Below are 20506 nucleotides of genomic sequence, written 5' to 3'. Positions count from 1 at the left end.
GTTAACATTTAAGCACCAATTTACGAAAGCTAGAAAACTAGCTGTGTTTTGTCTGTGGTTACAACCTAGCTAGTTAACTAGCTGCACTTTTGTGCCACTTAGTTGGCCAAAATCGTCTAGCTTTTTGCACAACTAGCTAGGCCGTATGGCCAACTAGTAGGCCTAAATGGCAGCTAGTTTAGGCAACTGTGGTAGCTAGCTAAGTTGTATGACCAAGACGGTAATTAGCTACGGAAGTCGAATAAATGTTAAAAGGGCTTGCCATAGCAAAGTGTATACGTGCATGCTGTTTGTGTAATGAAATTGGCCAGTACAATAGGCTACTACTGGCACTAATGCAATACTCACGGTACAAGCTAGGTTAAAAGCACTTCATTTAACTTCATATCTCAACCCTAGCTACTATGTGAAATGTTACTGTTAGCCTACCATTTTATTAAATAATTAGCTTAGCTACGAAGGGGAAATAATACCCTATAGCATCACATGATGTCCTGGATTTACCTGAAAAGGTACCTGTTACCTGTATCCTGGTAATAACAAATATCAGCACAAGCATAATGGGATAATGGATTATGGTTAGTTGATGCTGCTGTATTCTTTTGCAATCAGTATGTTTAATAAGCAATTAAACAATGAATATAGGCAATTTTATTTGGTATAGCCTAAAGAAAAAAATTTCCAAGGCAGTCTTCTTTGGAAGTTCTTCATACATTTAAAAAAAATCGCTTTTATTAATAGTGACATGCCAGAAAGGAACCTGCACATCATCTTAGTATCCATATGGCAGTGGTTCTTAAACTGGGGGGCACAACCCAGGCGGGTCAGCAAAGAAATGGGAGGGGTCGCAAGATGATTTTCTGTTTGAATGTATTAAACAAGTTTATTTAAAAATGTACGTTTTTTTATTTTAATCTATCATTTTTTTTATTATTCAGCCGCCTAGCCCTAGATGCACAATCGAGAAAGTTTCCATACTGTTCCTTGAAGAGAAAGAAATGCTCTGTCTACGCAAACTCAAATCTTGCTTTATTAAAGAAAACAATCAACTGAATGCTTGAGTTGCTAGCCAGCTAAAACGAAATGGCTCCAGAAATAAGCAGTGAATAAGAGCAAGCCTTCCACTAAGTGTCAGCATTATTGGAAAGAATATATAAGATACAGCTTCACCTGGCAAGTCAAAAATTAAATGGACCACCCACAATGTGTGCTTTGCGGTTATGTCCTGGCAAAGGAGAGTTTAAAACCAGTCAAAATGAAGAGGAATCTTGAGACCAGACATCCCGATCAAGTTTATAAACCCGTACAGTACTTTCAGTGAAAGCAAACTAAACTTCTTGCGCAAAAGACCGTAATACATGGGCAAGCTACTTTACCCACCAAAGCCCTAGCAGCTAACATCTCCAAATGTAATGATGACATTGCTTGCTACATTGCTACACAGCTCATAGAGTGAGCGAAAAAATGTAGATTTTCTTTACAACTAGACGAGTCTACTGATGTGTCAAATGTTGCACATTTAATGGTGTTTATTTGCTACAATCACTAAGGGAAACTCCATGGATATGCTGTTCTGTTCTGCACTGGAGGGGAGGTGATGACATTTTAAACAAGCTTAACAGTAAGATGGAGGAGGAAGGGCTGTGCTGAGAAAATTGCATTGGCATATGCACAGATGGCGCTGGAGCTATGCAGGGAAAAAACTAAGGACTAAAAGCAAATGTTCTATGTGTCGCCCCACATGTCAAATTTACCCACTGTATGATCCACAGGGAAGGCCTTGCTACCAAGACACTAGAGCCAAAGCTTAACAATATTCTCCAAAGAGCAACCAAAATAGTAAATTATATTAAATCATGCCCACTAAATACCTTCTCACTTCTCTGTCAAGAAATGGGGTCTGAGTCTCTTCTTTTCCATTCCGAAGTACTGTTCCTTTTAAGGGGCAAAGTCCTTACAAGCCTGTTTGAGATGCAGGATGAGGTGCCCATCTTCCTCTTGGGTCGACATATCTATGCGAAAAGACATTTTCTTCACTGGCGTACATAAAAAACAAATCCAGATGTCGGCTCAGCAGAGTGGAGGAAAATCTCTGTGTAGCTATGTCCAGCATCAGGCCAATAATTGATCTGTTATGTTTGAGTAAGCAGGCCCACGCATCTCATTAAAATATGTAAATGAAAAAGAATAAGCCCATAAAAAGGTAATAATAACTATTGTGAGACAATACAAGCCAAATATATATCAATGTATTTAAACGCATTTCAGTGTACTGGGATCAATTTTGTTTTTGCTTAGAAATTGGGGACAGGTGGCTACACTGTTTAGCTTGTATGAAAGAATTTGTTTCATTGAATGAGGGAATCTTTTACAAGTCTAATTGCTTTTCCAATTTCACTGTATTTATTATTATTATTATTATTTTTAACCCTTATACTTGTTCCATCTGCTTTCCGTTTTATGCAGTGGTTAACACTTGAGGGAAGATAGCCATGACAGTATGCTGTCAAATCGGTGGGTTGGGAAAGAAGGGACTTGACCACTATTTTCTGGGGGGGCGCCAGACAAAAAGTTCAAGAACCGTTGCCGTATGGGATGTTGGCAGGAGGGAAAAAAAACATCTTTGTAAAAAGTTGACATCCTGGGCCCCTTCCCCACCACTGACTCGGCCCAGGTGTTTCAGGAGGTCTGCAACCGGTTGGGCGTCAACAAAACCTGAACAACCCTCCTCCATCCTCAGATTGATGGGCTAGTGGAAAGATTGAACCGCACCCTGGCTACACAGCTGACTATCCTATCTGGCTGCCCCTCGTGCTGCGGCCATACAGAATGGCGTTGAAGGAGTCCACGCAATGCACGCCTGCCCTCCTACTGTTTGGCTGGGAACTGTGGACTCTGGTGGACTCAGTGTTCGGGCCGCCACTGGGGTCCAAGGAGCAAGGACGGGGGGAGTGTGAGTATGCTGAACAACTGCAGGAGCGCCTCCGCATTGCCCATGACTTCTCTCATCCTGCCCAGGCCACTTTTGGAATGCGCAAGAAGAAGGCAAACAACACCTGTTGCTGGCGGTGGGACTTTGCCCCCGGTGACACGCCTTGCAGCTATAAGGGGGTATACCCCAACTCAATTCCCATTGGGAGGGGCCGTGCCTCGTCCTAGCCAAAATCTTGGACGTGGTCTTCCGGGTGCACACCAAGACCCTGGAGATATGAACTTGATGTAAGATTTCAATTATTAGATTAATATTTCAATACCTTTCAGGTCACATCACCAATTACATGCTATTTTTTCATTAAAATAATAGAAATCTGTCTTTTTCACATTTAAGCCTTTTGTGGGATTAACAGTAGAATTATATGTCACTGGATCATATGGCCTGGGAACTATTGAACAAAACTATTGAAAAAATACTTTTCCATTAATTAAAAATAAAGGAGCGTACTGTATATTGACAATGAAAAGAGGTGTGCCCTATGAAGATAATAGTAATAGTAATTAATAGCAATTAGCTTGGAGTCAAAGGGTAATGTCACCTCAAAGCTATTCAATTTGAAAATCAATTATTTTTCCAATTCAATCATGGAAATGTATTCTTTCACTTTAAATACTTATTAAAAAGCTATAAATAATATATTGACAATACAAAGAGTTGTGCCCTATTTCACATGAATAGTGGAATTATTTAGCATTGATTTCCAGTGGATCATGTGACCTGAAAGGTATTGAAATATTCATATAATAATTGAAATATTTTCCAAAAATAAAACATGAATTCCCTAAGGAATCCAAGCATTGTGCCCTTATCTCCATGTCCCCTTGATTACTTCCTATTGTTTTCGAGTCAGTTCGAGTCATTTTTTCCCTTTAAATATTTATTAAAACACAAAGAAGCACATATTGACAATATAAATAGGTGTGCATCAAGAAGCATTAACATATAATAATGAAAATATTTGCCAAAAATGAAACAACAAATCCTGGGGGAATCCAAGAGATGTGCCCGTATCTCTGTGTCCATTACTCTGTATGGATTATTTGCCATTAGTTTTGATTCAGTGGGCCATATGAGCTCCAAGCTGAGATGCACCCCCATAGCATGATGCTGCGACCACCATGCTTCACCGTAGGGATGGTATTAGCCAAGTGAAGAGCAGTGGCTGGTGTTTGCCAGACATAGTGCAGAGAGTTCAATTTGCATCTCATCAGACCAGAGAATCTATTTCCAAGAGGGCTGTCATATGCCTTTTACTTCCATCTAACCATAAATGCCTGATTGATGGAGTGCTGCTGAGATGATCGTTTTTCCAGCAGGTTCGCCCATCTCTGCAGAGGACTTCCAAAGCTCTGTAAGAGCTCTGTAAGAGCGACCATTGGGTTCTTGCCCGGTTACTTAGTTTGGCCAGAGGGCCAACACTAGGAAGAGTCCTGGTGGTTCCAAACTAATTTCACAATTATTGAGGCCACTGTGCTCTTGAGAACACTGAAAGGATTAGAAATGGTTTTATATGTGATCGGTTTGGTTTGAGGAAAGAGCTTTGCTCTCTGGCTTGAGTTTTGGGTTGTCGTTATGAGGACGTAAACCCCCACTTTAACTAGCGGGTTGTCATAGTGGTCGGTAATTGCTGAGAATGTCCCCAGTCACACAAGCACTTTTACTGCCCAGCTGAACCCAAACAAATTATCGCTCATTATTTCCATTTTCCACTTTCCTCATTTGTAGTCACTTAACATAATAATAATTGTATAATTGTCCTATTTTCTAACTTGTTGAATCAGAAATTATATATTATATATAATATAAATGAGTAGGGAATAATTACAACAGCAAACATAGGCTAATGATAATGCTATCATAAACTATCATGAAGCGATACCATGAGAATCCTTATTGGTTACACCAGTCGTACACTTTCCTTTGCTCCAGGGGAGGATTGTCTCCTGCTTAGTCTAATCAACTGTACGTTGCTCTGGATAAGAGCATCTGCCAAATGCCATTAATGTAATGTAATGGTTCGCGCATTTGTGCTAACCAGTCAGGGATTTTTTTTTTTTTCAAAGAGAGTAGTCTTGTATACCGAAAAGGCAGCCCTCACACCCAGCTGATTTGGTGTTGTGGTTAGTTCCATTGTTGCTTACACAGGAGACCTGGGTTCAAAGTTCACCTGTTCAATTTTTTTCCTCTTTGCTTTGCTTGCTGAAAAAAATACAAATTATATTTTCAACGCAGTCAACGTGTTTTTGTTTTCTGAAACAGGTCCATAGGAACAACTCTCAGTTTATACCAGGGATGGATAACTCCATTCCTGGAAGGCAGGTGTGTATGCAGGATTTTGTTGCCCAAAAAAGGATACTTTTGGAAATTAGATCTACAACACAATAAAATGTGCAAAAAGTTAAGTGGTCTGAATACTTTCTGAAGCCACTGTATACATTTTGTGCCCTCTGGACCTGGCAGTCTTTTGTTACCCATTGGAGACATCTTAATCTCAAGGAACATATTCTACTATGCAGAAACCTACAGTACAAGGGACATTAAGAAAATATATAACAAGGATATTTTTGAAAATATTTTCACTGCAATACTTTAATACTTAAACTATTTTATGCAGGGTATAGGATATGCATATTCTGTGCTGGGCATTCAGTCAAATTCCTCTGCTTATTGAATACATATTTGTCATGTCTTAAACAGTATATTAACATTAACATCTTGACATTAACATCTTGACAAGTCAGCTCTTGCATTATGTCAGATTGGACACAAATGTATAAAGTGACAGTGACTTTTAACTTCTTCTTCTTCTTCTTCTTCTAATTATTATTATTATTATTGTGTTTTTTTGTATGTCATCTTGTACCGTGTCAAAATGAGATTCACTGGATGTACAGTATGTGGTAACCTTGTTCCAGTATACTTACATGTTTCATCATATGCTCAGTCAGTATTATATGTCAGTTTTTTAATTGTTAAAAAAATGTTATCAATAAATACACGTTTTTTGGTTTTTTTACTGACGCTTAAGACATACCATAATAACGTCAGTTATACAGTCAGTTTATTAATAATTATTCAAAATAGGCTTATATGCGCCACCTATTGATTATATTATTTTATCCCGGAAGCAGGGTAGTGTAGGAATTTCCGGTTACGTCAGTGCGTCTGGACTCCATTAGGGGGTTGCAGCTGTGTTGAGAGAAACAACAACAAAAACGGAGAGAACCGAGACAGGCAGAGACAGTGCGTTTTCAGCCGGGTTACGAGCTCTGAACCCCGGGAACTGACACCTCCTTTCCAACCCCCGGGCATCACAGGCTTCTAATCACGGCCGCTCTCGGTGAGGAAACTCTGGCCTCCGCTTCCTCCTCCTCCGACTCGGACACCGGCGGAGCGTCGCCGCCCCCGCGGAAGAAACACCGAGCCTCGGCGGCGGAGGGAGCAGGAGAGCCCGGGGCTTCAGCAGGGACAGTGGGCCTCTCTGCAGTTGTTTTAGGACTTCCAACTTCTCCACACCCTCCCGGACCCCCAGCCATCCACATTAACCGAACTATCGTAAATAACATCAACAGTAATATCATGCAGGCCAACGGTGCAGGACAGGCACAGGACTCGGAGCTTTCCTGCCTGAATAGCGCACAGAATGGGGAGTCATCATCGACCAGCGGAGCGCATTCTAATGGGCTGCTTTCTAGCACAAACAATGGAAATACTGTCAGTACAAATAACGGGGCTTCGGCCGGCGTAGCCTCTGGGACCTCAGCCGCCTCTGCCTCTGCCTCAGGCTCGGAGGTCGGTTCCACCATGAAAAAGAAGAAACGTCTCTCTCAGTCGGAGGAAGATGTCATCCGACTGATAGGGCAACATTTACATGGATTAGGGCTCAAGTAAGTAATGCAGTATATATTTTCGTCGAATGACGAGATAAAGGTAATTAAAATATGATAAGCAATGTGTATTAATCATAACAAGAACAATATGATTGGCAAGGTAACTAGTTTTAAAAGTGATAGTCTGTGTTAGACAAACATGGGGGAGGGGGTAGGTAACGTTAGCTAGCTAACTGGCTGGCTAGAAGAAGGGGTCCATCTTGCACAATACAGTGCAGTGTCAGTAATGCTGTGATCGTTTAGTTATGGCAGATATGTAAAAACAACGCACACAGCACTGACTACCTATATTTGAATAATAAAACTAGTTGTTCAAACAAAAACAGCTAAATCAGGTGGTTTGAATATTTTGCTTGGATTGAAAACGCATTAACATTATAGCATAAATCAACCGAAATGCGGTTCGAATTCAATAATTACTTTGTACAAAGAACATTCATAAACGTTTGACATGAATATGCCGAAACCAAATTAACCTAGCTATAATTAATCGAAACCCAAATGTGTAGGCATCTAGCAAGCTGTCTTGCTGTGGTAAATTAGCTTGCGTTTGTTGTTTTTGCACAAAATCTTATAACGTTAGAATGACAAAAGCTGTCATTTTTGTAACGCAATTTGTTCCTAACACAATGTTCTTGTTTTCACTCATCTCTAGTTCATAGCTAGTGCTTTGACTTTTTTTGTTTCCAGACACATGGATATAAGCATTAAAGCAGTGTTTTATGTGTAGCAGGTGATTTAGCTAATCGCGAATAAAAAAGCTTGTAGCTATTATGTTGTGCTCAGCTAGCTAGCTAGCTAGCTAGCTGCCCATCGAGCCAGGCTTTGAGATATCTGAACACAAACACCATTTCCATAACACATTTTGATCGCCTGACGGGATTGGTGGCGAAGTAGGTAACGTTATCTAGCAAGGCTAGCGTTCGTTAGTGTCACTGCACAGGATAAACGACAATAGCCTCACAATCTGGTGTTTGACTTGTTTATAGTCGTTTTTCCAAACTCTGAAGTATCTTTGCTGGCAAGATAATCACTTGGTGACATCGCTTGTATCTGCAATCGGCGAGTTAGCAAGCTAGCTAAAAATCCTGATGCACAACCAAGCGACGTGTATTGTTGAAATGAAAATGTCTATTTGTAAAAGGAAATAATTTCTGGTGATGGCCGTCACGCCGGGGTTGTCAGAACGGATTCCCAATAGTGTCGTGTTTCATAGTAGCGATGGAATGCGCATCGAACAGGCTGTTTTACATCAGAAACATTGGTAAATCTAATTATAAATAGCGCCTGTTATACCAATTGCAGATCTACACCAACCGCACTAATTTTGTGATAGCAGAAGGGACACACATAGATGGACTGTAACGGCTTTGAACAGAATAGTGTGTTAAGAATTATGTTGACAAATCGCGTGGTGCTCCGCTTAACGATACATTTGGCTTTCTGGTGTGTTATTTTGCAAATTACATTTTGGCACTCAATGGTGTGGATTGTCAGTGCCTATGAAAACGTTACTGCGCCACTCAGATCCCTGGCGATGATGTCATTGTACCGGGTCCCCCCAACCCTCTCTCTTTCTCTCTCTCTCTCACTCTCTCAATACGCAAAATTAGGCTGGCCGAAGACTGTTAAGTGTGGTGTGTTGTGACATAAAGGCTGTATATAAGTTGCATCTTGAGATAAGCTTTTGAGTGATGTGTGTTTCTCCCCCCCCCCCCCCCCCCCCCCATTTTCCTGAAGTCAAACCGTGGACCTGTTGATGCAGGAATCTGGCTGCAGGTTGGAACATCCAGCCGCCACCAAGTTCCGAAACCACGTGATGGAAGGAGAGTGGGACAAGGTGGGATCTTCAACTGCTGTGGTGGGGGTGGGGGCAGGAGTCTGTGGTTACAACACTTTCTGCTCCATTGAACAATACAATCATGTTTTATGGTCACTCTCATAATGTTCCAATTATGCTCAACTTGACCACACAAGTGTCTCCCCTTATTTTATTTGACACTGCTTGCTAGTCATACTACGACATTCCTTTTAAATAAATAATTATGTTTCCGTGTGTCTGGCTAATTTACCTGGTGCTGCAAAGCTTATGTAGCATAGCTAAACTGCTATCTGTCTTGTTGGTAGCTAACTCTCCATTAAACATGAGGTATTTCTTTATTTGTTCAAAATCTGTTTGAAAAATTGTATTGAGTAAACACCAGACAGGATTGCTTTAATCCAGTAATACAGCAGGATATTAGTGTCTCGCAATGACATAATGGTCTTCAATAGAATCATTCCACATTCAAATTCACTTGGATCACATTTCCTCCCCATTTGGTCCTGAAAAACAGCTGAACCTGTTGACCGTTTCGGCCTGCCTTTTTTATGCATTCAGTTGCTGCCAGATGATTGGCTGATTAAATATTTGCATTGACAATCTGATGTACAGGTGTATCTAATAAAGTGTGTACTGAGTTTATATTTGACAGACTCAAAATTAAGCTCTGACATTAATAGTTGGTGGAAGCACTTTCCCCTGAAATGACAGCGTTGTCTTTCTGGAAATTATAAACTTGAGTAGGTCTACCAGCTTTGCACTTTGATTGCGGGGTGATTTCAACCTGTTCCTCTTGGTAGATTTGCCTCACTATTTAACGCTTTGCGATTGAGGTCAGGACTTTGACTTGGGCCCATTCAAGGACATTCACTTATTTTTATTCTTAAGCCTCTCCAGTGTGATTTTGTTGGCCATGTGGTTTGGATTGTTGTCCTGTTGAAAGTGGATTTCTTTTGATGGACGCTTTCAAGTCATGTTTCCTTTCTTTTCACATTGCCAAATTAGCCACATTTATGTCGTGTTCTTGAGTTTGCATTTACTCCATTTTCAGTCACTAAACTAGAATATTCAATATTATTCTTTATTATTTATTATTGTTTGGTTGCAGAGTTCAGATGGGCAGCCTTTGCGAGACAGGGTCTGGAACAGTGCTGGTTCAACTTCTAATGATTGAGCCAACCGCGCTCACTGGGAGATTTGGACATTTATATTTTTTTACATCCTTCTACAAATCTTTGCCTTTTGAGTTAGCGTCTGATAACTTCATCCTTGACATGCTGAGAAAGCTCCTTGGTCTTCTTTTTTGTCTAACGAAAACCTTATGTGTGGCAGAGTTGTCAACTGGACCAAACGAATGAATTAGATTATATTTGAATATTTATTGAAAAGCCTGCACAATTATTCCATTGCCATAAAATGTATAGGGTATATTTAGGCCCCTACTTATGTGTGCTGTATTCATAAATGGGTGCAAGAATGGTGCAGAGGAAAGGAACATTTCAATGAAAGTTTCGTGAGAACATAAGTCGATTGTGACCAAACTGGGAGCAGGACTGGTTAATCATTTACTGTGGGTACTGACTGGTAATATTATTGTTTGTTATAATGACCAGAAGTAAACAAAAAGCTGGGCTGTCATGATGTAGCCCAAAACGTTGAGGTCATGTATCAACATTACGGACCATAACGCCATAATTAATTGGACAGTGACATATTTTTGTTATTTTGGTTCCGTACTCTAGCACTCAATGTATCAAAGGATACAATACAAGGAGGTTGAAGTCCGCTTTAATTTGAGGGTATTTTCATCCATATCGGATGAACCATTTAGAAATTATAGAACCTTTTGTAAATAATCCCCCTCCATCAAAAAATATTGGACAGTTTAACCAATGTAAAGTAATAATTTGTAATATTTGGTCGCATATATTTTGCATGCAATGGAATGCATAGACATCACCAGATGCTGGGTCCTGTGCTGCAGCCATCTTCATTTCCTGCTTGTTTTGGGGACTTTTTGCCTTCAGTCTCCTCTTCAGCATGTAAAATACGTGTTCAGTTGGATTCAGATCCGGTGATTGATTTGGCTTGTCAAGGATCTTCCACTTTTTGGCTGACAAAAACCCTTGTTGCTCTAGCAGTATGTTTTGGGTCTTGTTTCATGATGAAGTGCCATCCAATAAGTGTGGAGACATTTGGTTTTATCTGAGCAGATAAAATATTTCTGTAGACTTCAGAATTCATTGTTCTACTTCTGTCTGCAGTCACATCATTGATAAAGACAAGCAAGCCCATTCCACTAGCAGCTATACAGGCCAAGCCATAACAACCACCATGTTTCACTGATGAGGTGGTATGCTTTGGTTCATGTGCATTTCCTTTTTTCTCCACACTTTCAATCACTCTGGTACTTGTTAGTAATCTTTGTCTCATATGTCTACAAGACTTTGTTCCAGGTTCTTTTGGGTGCTTTTTAGCAAACCGTAATCTCACCTTTCTGTTCTTCAGGCTTATCATTGGTTTGCATCTTGTAGCGAATCTGTAGTCCTGCTGTTGTGTCAAAGTCTACCAAATGTAGAAGACTACATCCAGTATTTTTGATCTGTTAGGCTCTTGCCAGGAGGGTTTTCTTCACCATAGAGAGTATTCTTCAGTCATCCACTATAGTGGTAATGGGGCAGCCTGTAGCGTAGTGGTTAAGGTAAATTACTGGGACAGGCAAGACTGGTGGTTAAAATCCCAGTGTAGCCACAATAAGGTCCGCACAGCTGTTGGGCCCTTGAGCAAGGCCCTTAACCCTGCATTTCTCCAGGGGAGGATTGTCTCCTGCTTAGTCTAATCAACTGTACGTCGCTCTGGATAAGAGCGTCTGCCAAATGCCAATAATGTAATTCCTCAGCCTACTGGATCTTTTGACTAATTAAGTTCACCATTTATTTTTTGTTAATAATGAACCAAGCTTTTCACTTGGGCATGCCCAGGGTTTTGCAATGTTTCTGAATAATTGATTTTCATTTCTGAGTCTTATGATGGCCATCTTAATTTGCATTGATACTGCTGTCATGTTGTCACACCCCAACAACAATTTTCAAAGGCAATTGCAAAGACTAGAATCAAGACTAGACATCAACACCTCTCTTCTGCTTTCACAAATGACACAAATTAATACAACTGCCTAATGAAATCTGTAATGGCAATTCAACAAATACTTGATGTACGTGGTGATGGTACAAAAGGTGCTGTCATTTCTAAACGGTTCATCAGATATGGATGAAAATACCCTCAAATTAAAGCTGACTCTGCATTTCACAGCCTACCAGCATTGTAGTTGGTTATTGATGTATCATTTAAATGTTAGAGGGTCTCTGTAACTTTCTCACCGTGTCATCAGAAAATATAAGCTTGAAACTGGTGAGCTGTAATAACCTGCTGTATGTCCATGATAAATGTGCTTAATGAGGTTAATCTGTGACACTTGGTGTTACTTGGTAGTGACACAGTGGACCAAGTAAGGGAACAGAATGGTGCAACGCTATGGTAACATTCTTTGTGGAGAACCCTGGAGTGTTAGAATGGGGTTTGTTTAACCAGAATGACCAGCCATTCAGGAGGCAGGGGCCCCTCAGCATTGAAAAAGAAATTACTAATTTGCATATTTATTTATTTTGTGCGAAAGGTATTGAAATTATGGATAATCTTGTTTGTAAGCTTTCCAGTTATAAGTGAACCATATTGTTTATTTTTGAAGACAATCATCTAAGGTGTAATAAAGTGTCGCAGAGATGTCAAAATATAGCTATTTATTCAGACGTCAAACCAGTGTTGCATATAAGTTTACCTGAATGACTACAATAATCAATAATAGAAAAGATCTTTACTGCCTTCTTTAACATAAACCTGGCGTGGTAGGTGCTTGGGGCGGAAATACATTTCCAGGAAGAATTATCCTCTGTTGGCGGAGATATTCACTAAATTGCGCGCATTATTTGTGACTGACTGACCGATGTATAATCAATAATAATAACTATTTTGGTTAAAAATTGAGAAATTTGTGCAGAAAACGTCCCGCTGGGTTCTTGCTTCTTCATGATCAGATTCTGATTTTCTGCAAGAGAACTTGTAGGGGCTGGACTACAGTAATGTGATTGGACATACTAATGTGCACAAGGGCTATTTTCATTATTATTAGGACTAAGGTGCAGTTTGAAAAGGTGTGTTTTTAGTCTGTGTTGAAATAGGGGGAGGGATTCTGCAAGTCATTCCACCGCTGAGGAACCAGGACAGAAAACGGGCATGAACATGTAGCTCGACCACCAGGTGCATGTAGTGAGGGAACCATAAGGCGACCAGAGCTGGCAGACCGGAGTGGTCTAGCTGGGGAGTAGGGAGTGATTAAGGATTGGTGTAGGGAGTGATTAAGGATTCTTGTGACTGGTATCTAAATCATGATTCAAGACCACATTCAGATCCCCTCCGCATATACATATTCCCCCTGCTTGTTGTGCTAGAATATTCTTTCACTTTCCGGGGTGGCATAGGTATTAACTAGATATTAAAGTTAATATCTTGTTTTCTCACTTTTACAGTAATAGCTATACCATCTTTCATTATCATTTATTTCTTTGTAGTCTTAAATTTTAATTTAGTTAATGATATCAGAATTGCGACTCCCCTTTTGCAACTGTTAGAATGTGAGCTATAAAATATATTTTTATAACAAAATGTAAAATAAATTGAATGTTCTTCAATCAATCAATCAATCAATTTTTATTTGTCTAGAGCTTTTAACAGAGGGGCTTTGTCACGAAGCAGCTTTACAGAGAAACCGGTCCCCAAGAGTACGCTTGGGGCAACAGTGGCAAGGAAAAACTCCCTGGCTAACAGGGAGAAACCTTGAGCCGAACCTGACTCAGTAGGGGAACCCATCTGTCGCTGGTTGACACCGGTTTGTTGAAAGATTGGTTTTAAATACAAATAGATGAATAAAAGTACATAAATGTCCAATCCAAATAAAAAGTCCTAGCAGAGATGAGGTGGAAGGATGGCAGGAACACCAATGGGTGACACTGTCAGGCAAGGGGACAGGCTTGGTGCTACAGCTGAATCAGCAGTGGCAGGAGGGACATGAACAGCTGGTCGTGGGCTGGAGCTCTGGGCCAGGAGAAGGTGCTCAGGAAAAGTTGGGCTCAAGCTCCGGGCAGATGCCCAGAGCGGGGAGAAGAGAAAAGTTACATTGTTAGTGGGTTGAGATTGTAATAGGTCAATCAGTGTGGGAGAGGGAGAGGTACCTACGTGCGATAAGGAATATGCCGGCAGAATAAGGCTATAGCAGCATAGCTAAGGGAAACCCAGGCAGTGGCCAACACAGCCATGGGGGCAGGCTTGATAGTCACCACCAGACCATAACACAGCATAACCAACAATGATCCAGTGACGGCACTGTCCACCAGAGACTTTATAGCTTATGCCTCCCAATTTGTTCCACAGGAAAGGAGCATGATAAGAAAAGGCTACTTTTAGTTATTCTAGGAATAACAAGGAGGCCTGCACCCTGTGAACGGAGTATTCGTGAGGGAGTATAAGGATGAAGTAATTCATTTAAGTACAGAGGGGCAAGCCCGTGTAAGGCTTTGAAAGTCAGAAGTAGTATCTTCTAATCTATCCAGAATTTAATAGGCAACCTGTGAAGTGAAGCTAACACTGGGCTGATGTGCTCAAATCTCCTTGTTCTAGTAAGAATACGAGCTGCTGCATTTTGAATTAGCTGGAGCCCTTTTAGAGAGGAATTTGCACATCCAGAAAAAAGAGCATTGCAGTAATCTAATCTTGAGGTAATAAAAGCATGGAATAGCTTTTCTGCATCATGTTTGGACTGTATCTTCCGAATTTTAGAAATATTCCAAATATACCAAAAGCAACCGAATGCATTCAAATGATCAAAAGCAAATACAAACACACAGATTCACAAGGTTTTCAAGACTAGGCTAAGCATTAGGTACACCTGGAATGTTTGTCAGACTTTCTGTCCTTTCACACGTGTTTTCTCTGGTGGTAGCTGTTGGCTGTCCTTTGAGAAGTAACGTGGAGCCATGAATTGTGGTTGTGGGCGCAAGCTTGGGTCTTTCCGTGTGATGAACGATGTTGTAATTTTGCTGGTTCCAAAAGTCTATCTTAATGTTCTGAACTTGTTTTCTGCAGGTTCTAGTGGTCAGCTGATGCAGCAATGTGCGTGCGGCAGGTTCAACTTATTTAAAAAAAGGTGTAGACTTTAGTTACTGCGAGGTAAGCTATGTCTGGAGAAATCAGCCACTATGGAGGCCTCTGTTCGAGGATCGGGAGCAGGACGCCGAGGCGTTAGTTGAAGGATGAAGAGTGAGTCCAAAGAGAGATTCAAAAATGGTGTCCTAAAAATATTTTTTTATACAGTAAAAGTTTATTGCTTCCAGCATTACAGTATTGGTTTAACTGTAACTAGACGTCACTGGTGACATCACTTGTCACGAGAGGTCCTGAAATGTTATAGCTGAATACTGAAAATGCTGATGTTCAGCCAAAATGAGCCTAGCCTACTGGTTAAAATTAGATTGCAATAGCCACCGCATCTAAGCAGCTTGCTAATCCTTCATTGGCTCCAATATGGCTTTCGAAGTTTATTCATTCCATTTTACGCCTTCATTCCTGTGTGGGCCCACCCCAAGCATCCGTGTAAAACCCCAAAAATCAGTGTAAACATTTCCATTTATTCCTGTGTGGCAATTAAATGTGTGGAGTCTGGTACCTTGATGACATCAAGAATGAATGGCCAAGACATATTTTAGTCTCACTGCATCTCCTCCCTTAGTTTCATGAGATTTGTATGTAGAGATTTTTCATAGAGCGATTTGTAGCATGAGCTATGTGGTGGCATGGTGGTGCAGTGGCTAACACCATTGCCTCGCAACAACAACATCAAGGGTTTGAATCCCTACTGGGGGTCTTTATGTGTGGGGCTTGCCCCTTGCAGTTTTTTCGCCCTTAATCCCTCTAACCGACCTGATCCCACTCTCAGTCTCCAATACAATTTACTTGTAGGCGGTACGTTTTGGGAGGATTTGAGGGGGGTGGTGGGTTGGTGAGCCAGTCCAGACCTCAGCCATACAGTCCTGACGTGCAGAATTTATTTCTGACTTGCAGTGTGTGTTGTTATAGTCATTTACATGACTTTGAATAGATATTTGATGGATGTGTAGTGGATGCATCCCTCTGATAATTTATGGTATTTTATCCTGCCGCATTACAGTCACTTGCAGAGATTCACGTTAAGCCTGCATATTTCAAGCCAGGATCAGGCCCATGCTAAATTAATATACATTCGTAATGACACACCTGTCCATAACATCCTCACCCCTCAACAGAGGCCTTGCCAATTAGGTCCTCTCCAGACTCTGTACGCAATGAGTGTTTTTAGAGTTTATTGAGAGACACTGCTTGAATTTTTTCGGTGTTCTCATAGTCAAGAGAATGAATGCAGTCTTCTTATGCTTGTCAGTTCAAAGAGCATTCAAGTCTGCACAATCTTCATCCTAGGGCTGTAGTTGGCAGCTTTATTTGTGTTGCTGGACTGTTCAGGTATAATTATGCATCCTTACACAGCTACAGCTTTGTATTTTTGATCCCATGGTGTGAACTGTGCATGGGACTCTTGTGTCCTGGATTCATGAAACTTGCTGGCCAAAATGTCCTCTGAATTTTTGAATACATGCTGCATGTAATGAAAATGCTGAACTGACTATTTTCTTTTGCTTTGTTGTGACAGGCCGAAAGTGACCTCAACGAACTGAAAGCACTGATGCACTCTCCCAGCGCTATTGTGGTAAGTCAAAACTGGTTTGACCAACAAGCTGAGCAAAATGCCGACAGGTTCTGGACATCTTTTGTGCAATTGAATGGGCCAACGGGTTCTGGAATGGGACAGTAAATCTATCTCTTGCTAGGTAATAATTCTGAAGTACACATTTGATTGTGTGGTGACTGATGTTAACATCCAAAATGCTTCTTAGAATTAGCTGCAGTGTGAGGTAAAGACATATTTGTTGATTTTGAGGTTCTTTTCCGATATTAATACGTAGCTAAAATTCCCTTTGTTTTAATGCCATTTTCACATGTAGGAAAGTTGCTTTTCAAACTTGAAAATAATCTCCAAGCTTCTATTATATGAATTACAACGGGGTTGTAGTGCTTCATAAATGTATTACTATGCTAAGGGGTTGGAAGTGCCTAGTTTTTTCTGTGAAATACTGAGAATATGAGACATGCTACATTTGAATGTGCTTTCTCATCTTCTTTGATTACGTTATCACACTATTTGTAGGAATTAGTTATTTGAGTGAATGGCCTTGGATTACTTGTGAAGGGTAGACATTAAACCTTAGCTTGGTGAGTCCGAGCATGATTTGAGTGTCAAGAAAGGGCAAAATAAATGATAAGAGTTTATGGGTTATCATTATTAGGGCCTGGGGAAAATATTTGGTTGTTATATTAAAGGTTTTCTGTCTTCTGTCAGGAACCTTTCTAGCCATGTATCAAACACTCATTCAATTAATTGTGGCTGTCCTCTCCGTTTTTTGTTCAAATATTCTTTAATCAGGACAGTCATGAATAGAAATGAAAACAAGTGTTCACAGCAAATAAATGTTTTCCCCCCACACACACATTGGTTTACAAATGTTCCCTTTACAAACTATAACAAATAGAGGAAGTAGCAGAAAAAAGCATTTGTCATTTAAAGGACACTGCACTGAGCAGAAATGTATGTTTCAGTAGCTGCATGTTTTTCTCAGCAAAATTTTTGTAATATTTCTTTCACTGTGTTAACTAATCATGCAGTAGTGTGCCAACATTTGGATACCCCTGGTCAAAAAGCTTTTTACAATTAATATCGAAGCTAATATCGAACCTGATCTAAATGTTAAACATGACATCTCTAAAGATTAATGTTTAATTGAATTAATTTCTTATATTTTCTAAATAATAAAAGGAAAAAGTTTTGGAACACTGTCAGTTAGTATTTTGTAACTCCTCCTCAGGCAACTATAACAGCTTGTAAACGCTTCTTGTAGCCAGCTAAGAGTCTTTCAATTCTTGGTTTTGGAATTGCCATTCTTCTTGCCGTTCTTCTCTAGCGCACAAAAATTATTCGGCCTCCTTGCATGTACCACATGTTTGAGATCTCTCCACAGATTTTCAATATTATTCAAAAGTCTGGGGACTGTGGTGGCCATTTCAAAACCATCCATCTTTCCTGGAGGTACTTCATGATTGATTTTGAGGTGTGCTTTGGATTATTGTCTTGCTGGAATACCCAACCTCTCTTCAACTTAAATGTCTGGACTTTGAACATTGGCCTCTAAAATGTATCAATATTTGGTGGAATCTGTTCCCCCGGCTACCACACAACCCCCAAGCATAATGGATCCACCTCCATGCTTCACAGTTCGTAAGGTGCTATTCTCTACAAAGGCTCCACCCTTTTTTCTTCACCCAAGAGGCTTCAGGCTTCTCAATTTCTTTTTTCTTTTTTTCATCTTTTCATCTTCAGATGCTTAATTTTGTGTTGGTTGTTCTTTCTGGAAACTCTGCCATGTAGGCCTTTGTTGTTTAAGGTAGTATTGTTGTCCTGTGAACAGCTAGATCTGTGTTTGCTACTCTTTTTTGCAACAATTTTTTGCAGTGATGTGTTCTTCTGTGCATTTTTCACCAGGTCTTGGGCCATTCTATCTGAAATCTTTCTTGGTCTTCCAGACCTTGCCTTGACTTCAACTGTTCCATTTATCTTCCATTTTCTAATAGCGTTTCTGACAGTGGAAATAGGTAGTTTGAAACATTGAGAGGTTTTGTAGCTTTCTTCTTCTTGGTGGAAATGAACCATCTTCATTTTGAAATCCTTGGACAACTGTTTAGAGGAACCCATGGTTCCTCAACAAAAAATAATGCAAAAGGACTCCCAAACTTTCACACGGGGCCCTTTTCCTTTTTTTTGAATTTATACCATTTAGAGATAAGGTTTGCTTTCGATCACATACAGATGAATTGTAATTTATATCAGGAGTGCCCAAATTTTTGCATAATTTTTGGTGCATATGTAAAATAAAAGATCACATGAATGACTGATAATTGAGTTGAGGTAAGAGGATGGCATGCAGCTTTACAGGAACAGGGGTTCTCCAAAACTTATTTGAGGATTTCCTGCCACTAATACTGTGTATGAAGTGCTGTGGAGAAAAATCAATACCAGTATGATCTAATGTTGTCGTAATGCAGAACCATAATATTTGCTGTGGTACAACAATCAGCACATGAAATATTTACAGGGCAGGACGTGTGGCACAGTTTATATGGCAAATCCCCTGCATGACCCCTGTCATGGCACCCACTGTCATCCTTTCTCTATCTGTTAACCTTTTTCCCAAACGTATAAATGGGAAAAATCCCATTTCTCTCCCCTCTCCCTAAAAATATATACTGTCAAATTCACATCAGAGGTCTTAAGTGTAGTGCTCATTAAAATGGGGAAAAACCTCATTGTCTTGCTTGTCTCAAATGAAGAGGGCTGTTCTGGAGACCCACTATAGAAATAAATGCATGTGAAGTCCATTCATAGTTCAACGCATGCATGCAATGACTGCTTGAGGTCTGCAACAACTGGGTATCTTCCCTGGTGATGCTCTGCCAGGCCTGTACTGCAGCCATCTTTAGTTCCTGCTTGTTTTGGGGACTTTGCCTTCTGTCTCCTCTGTTGTGTTCAATTGGATTCAAATCCGGTGATTCACTTGGCCAGTCAAGGATTATCCACTTTTTGGCCGCCAAAAATCCCTTTGTTGCTCTAGCAGTGTGTTTCGGGGTATTGACTTGTGCCGCCAAATAAGTTTGGGGGCATTTGGTTTTATTTGAGCAGATAAAATATGTCTGTCTTCAAAATTCATTGCTCTACTTGCTGTCACATCATTGATGAAGACAAGTTAACCTGTTTCATAGGCCCAAGCCATAACACCCCCACCACCATGTTTCACGGATGAGGTGGTATGCTTTGGATCATTGGATCGTTTGTGGTAAAAAAAAAAAAGTTTGAACCTAATTATTGGATAATTGGATAATTATTTTGTCCTGGGCTTCCACCTGTTAAATTCTTACCATTACTACACCATGATGAAGGCATACTTTTATTTTTTTTTCCCCCAAAAAATAAATGATATAAATTTATATATAAATATAAATTATATTTTAATTGCATATAGAGAGGTGTGCGATTTAAAAAAATGTTTAAAAAAATATTCAAAAATGTCTTCACATTTCATTATTGGGCCATTAATTGGCACCTTTTTTCGGTGTGTGAGGTGGTATGCTTTGGATCGTGGGCATTTTCTTTTTTTCTCCTTTCCTTTTTCCATCACTCTGGTACAAGTTAATCTTTGTATCATCTGTCCACAAGACTTTGTTCCAGAACACTTTAGGCTCTTTTAGGTGCTTTTTAGCAAACCATAATCTTGCCTTTCTTTTCTAAAGGGTAATCAGTGGTTTGCATCTTGTAGTGTACTCTCTGAAGCCCTGCTGGTGTAGTCTTCTGTGTATGGTAAACTTTGACACGTCTACACCTTCATCCAGGAGTGTTTTTGATCTGTTGCCAGGGGGGTTTCTTCACCATAGAGAGTATTCTTGAGTCACCACTACAGTGGTCTTCCTTGCTCTACCGGTTTCTACAAAGATACCCAAGATGAGCCAGTCTAAGGGTAACCACGGCTGTGAGGACAGGGTAAACTCCAA

At 40.2% G+C, this 20506-nt stretch overlaps 1 protein-coding gene across 1 annotated transcript in view; it reads left to right on the top strand.

Moving 5' to 3' along the window:
• Positions 1-6150: 6150 nt before the first annotated feature.
• Positions 6151-20506, top strand: part of LOC133128615 (WD repeat-containing protein 26) — a 37619-nt gene continuing 23263 nt past the window's right edge. Inside the window, exons 1-3 of the mRNA XM_061242280.1 lie at positions 6151-6882; positions 8626-8725; positions 16503-16559. Coding sequence (XP_061098264.1) covers positions 6575-6882; positions 8626-8725; positions 16503-16559 — 465 coding nt within the window. The 5' untranslated portion in view covers positions 6151-6574. The remainder of the gene's footprint in view (positions 6883-8625; positions 8726-16502; positions 16560-20506) is intronic.

This window comes from Conger conger, chromosome 5 (genome assembly GCF_963514075.1).
Source record: "Conger conger chromosome 5, fConCon1.1, whole genome shotgun sequence".
Lineage (NCBI taxonomy): Eukaryota > Metazoa > Chordata > Actinopteri > Anguilliformes > Congridae > Conger > Conger conger.
The sequence above is the reverse complement of the archived record's forward strand: the minus strand, read 5'-3'. Positions and strand labels throughout refer to the sequence as shown.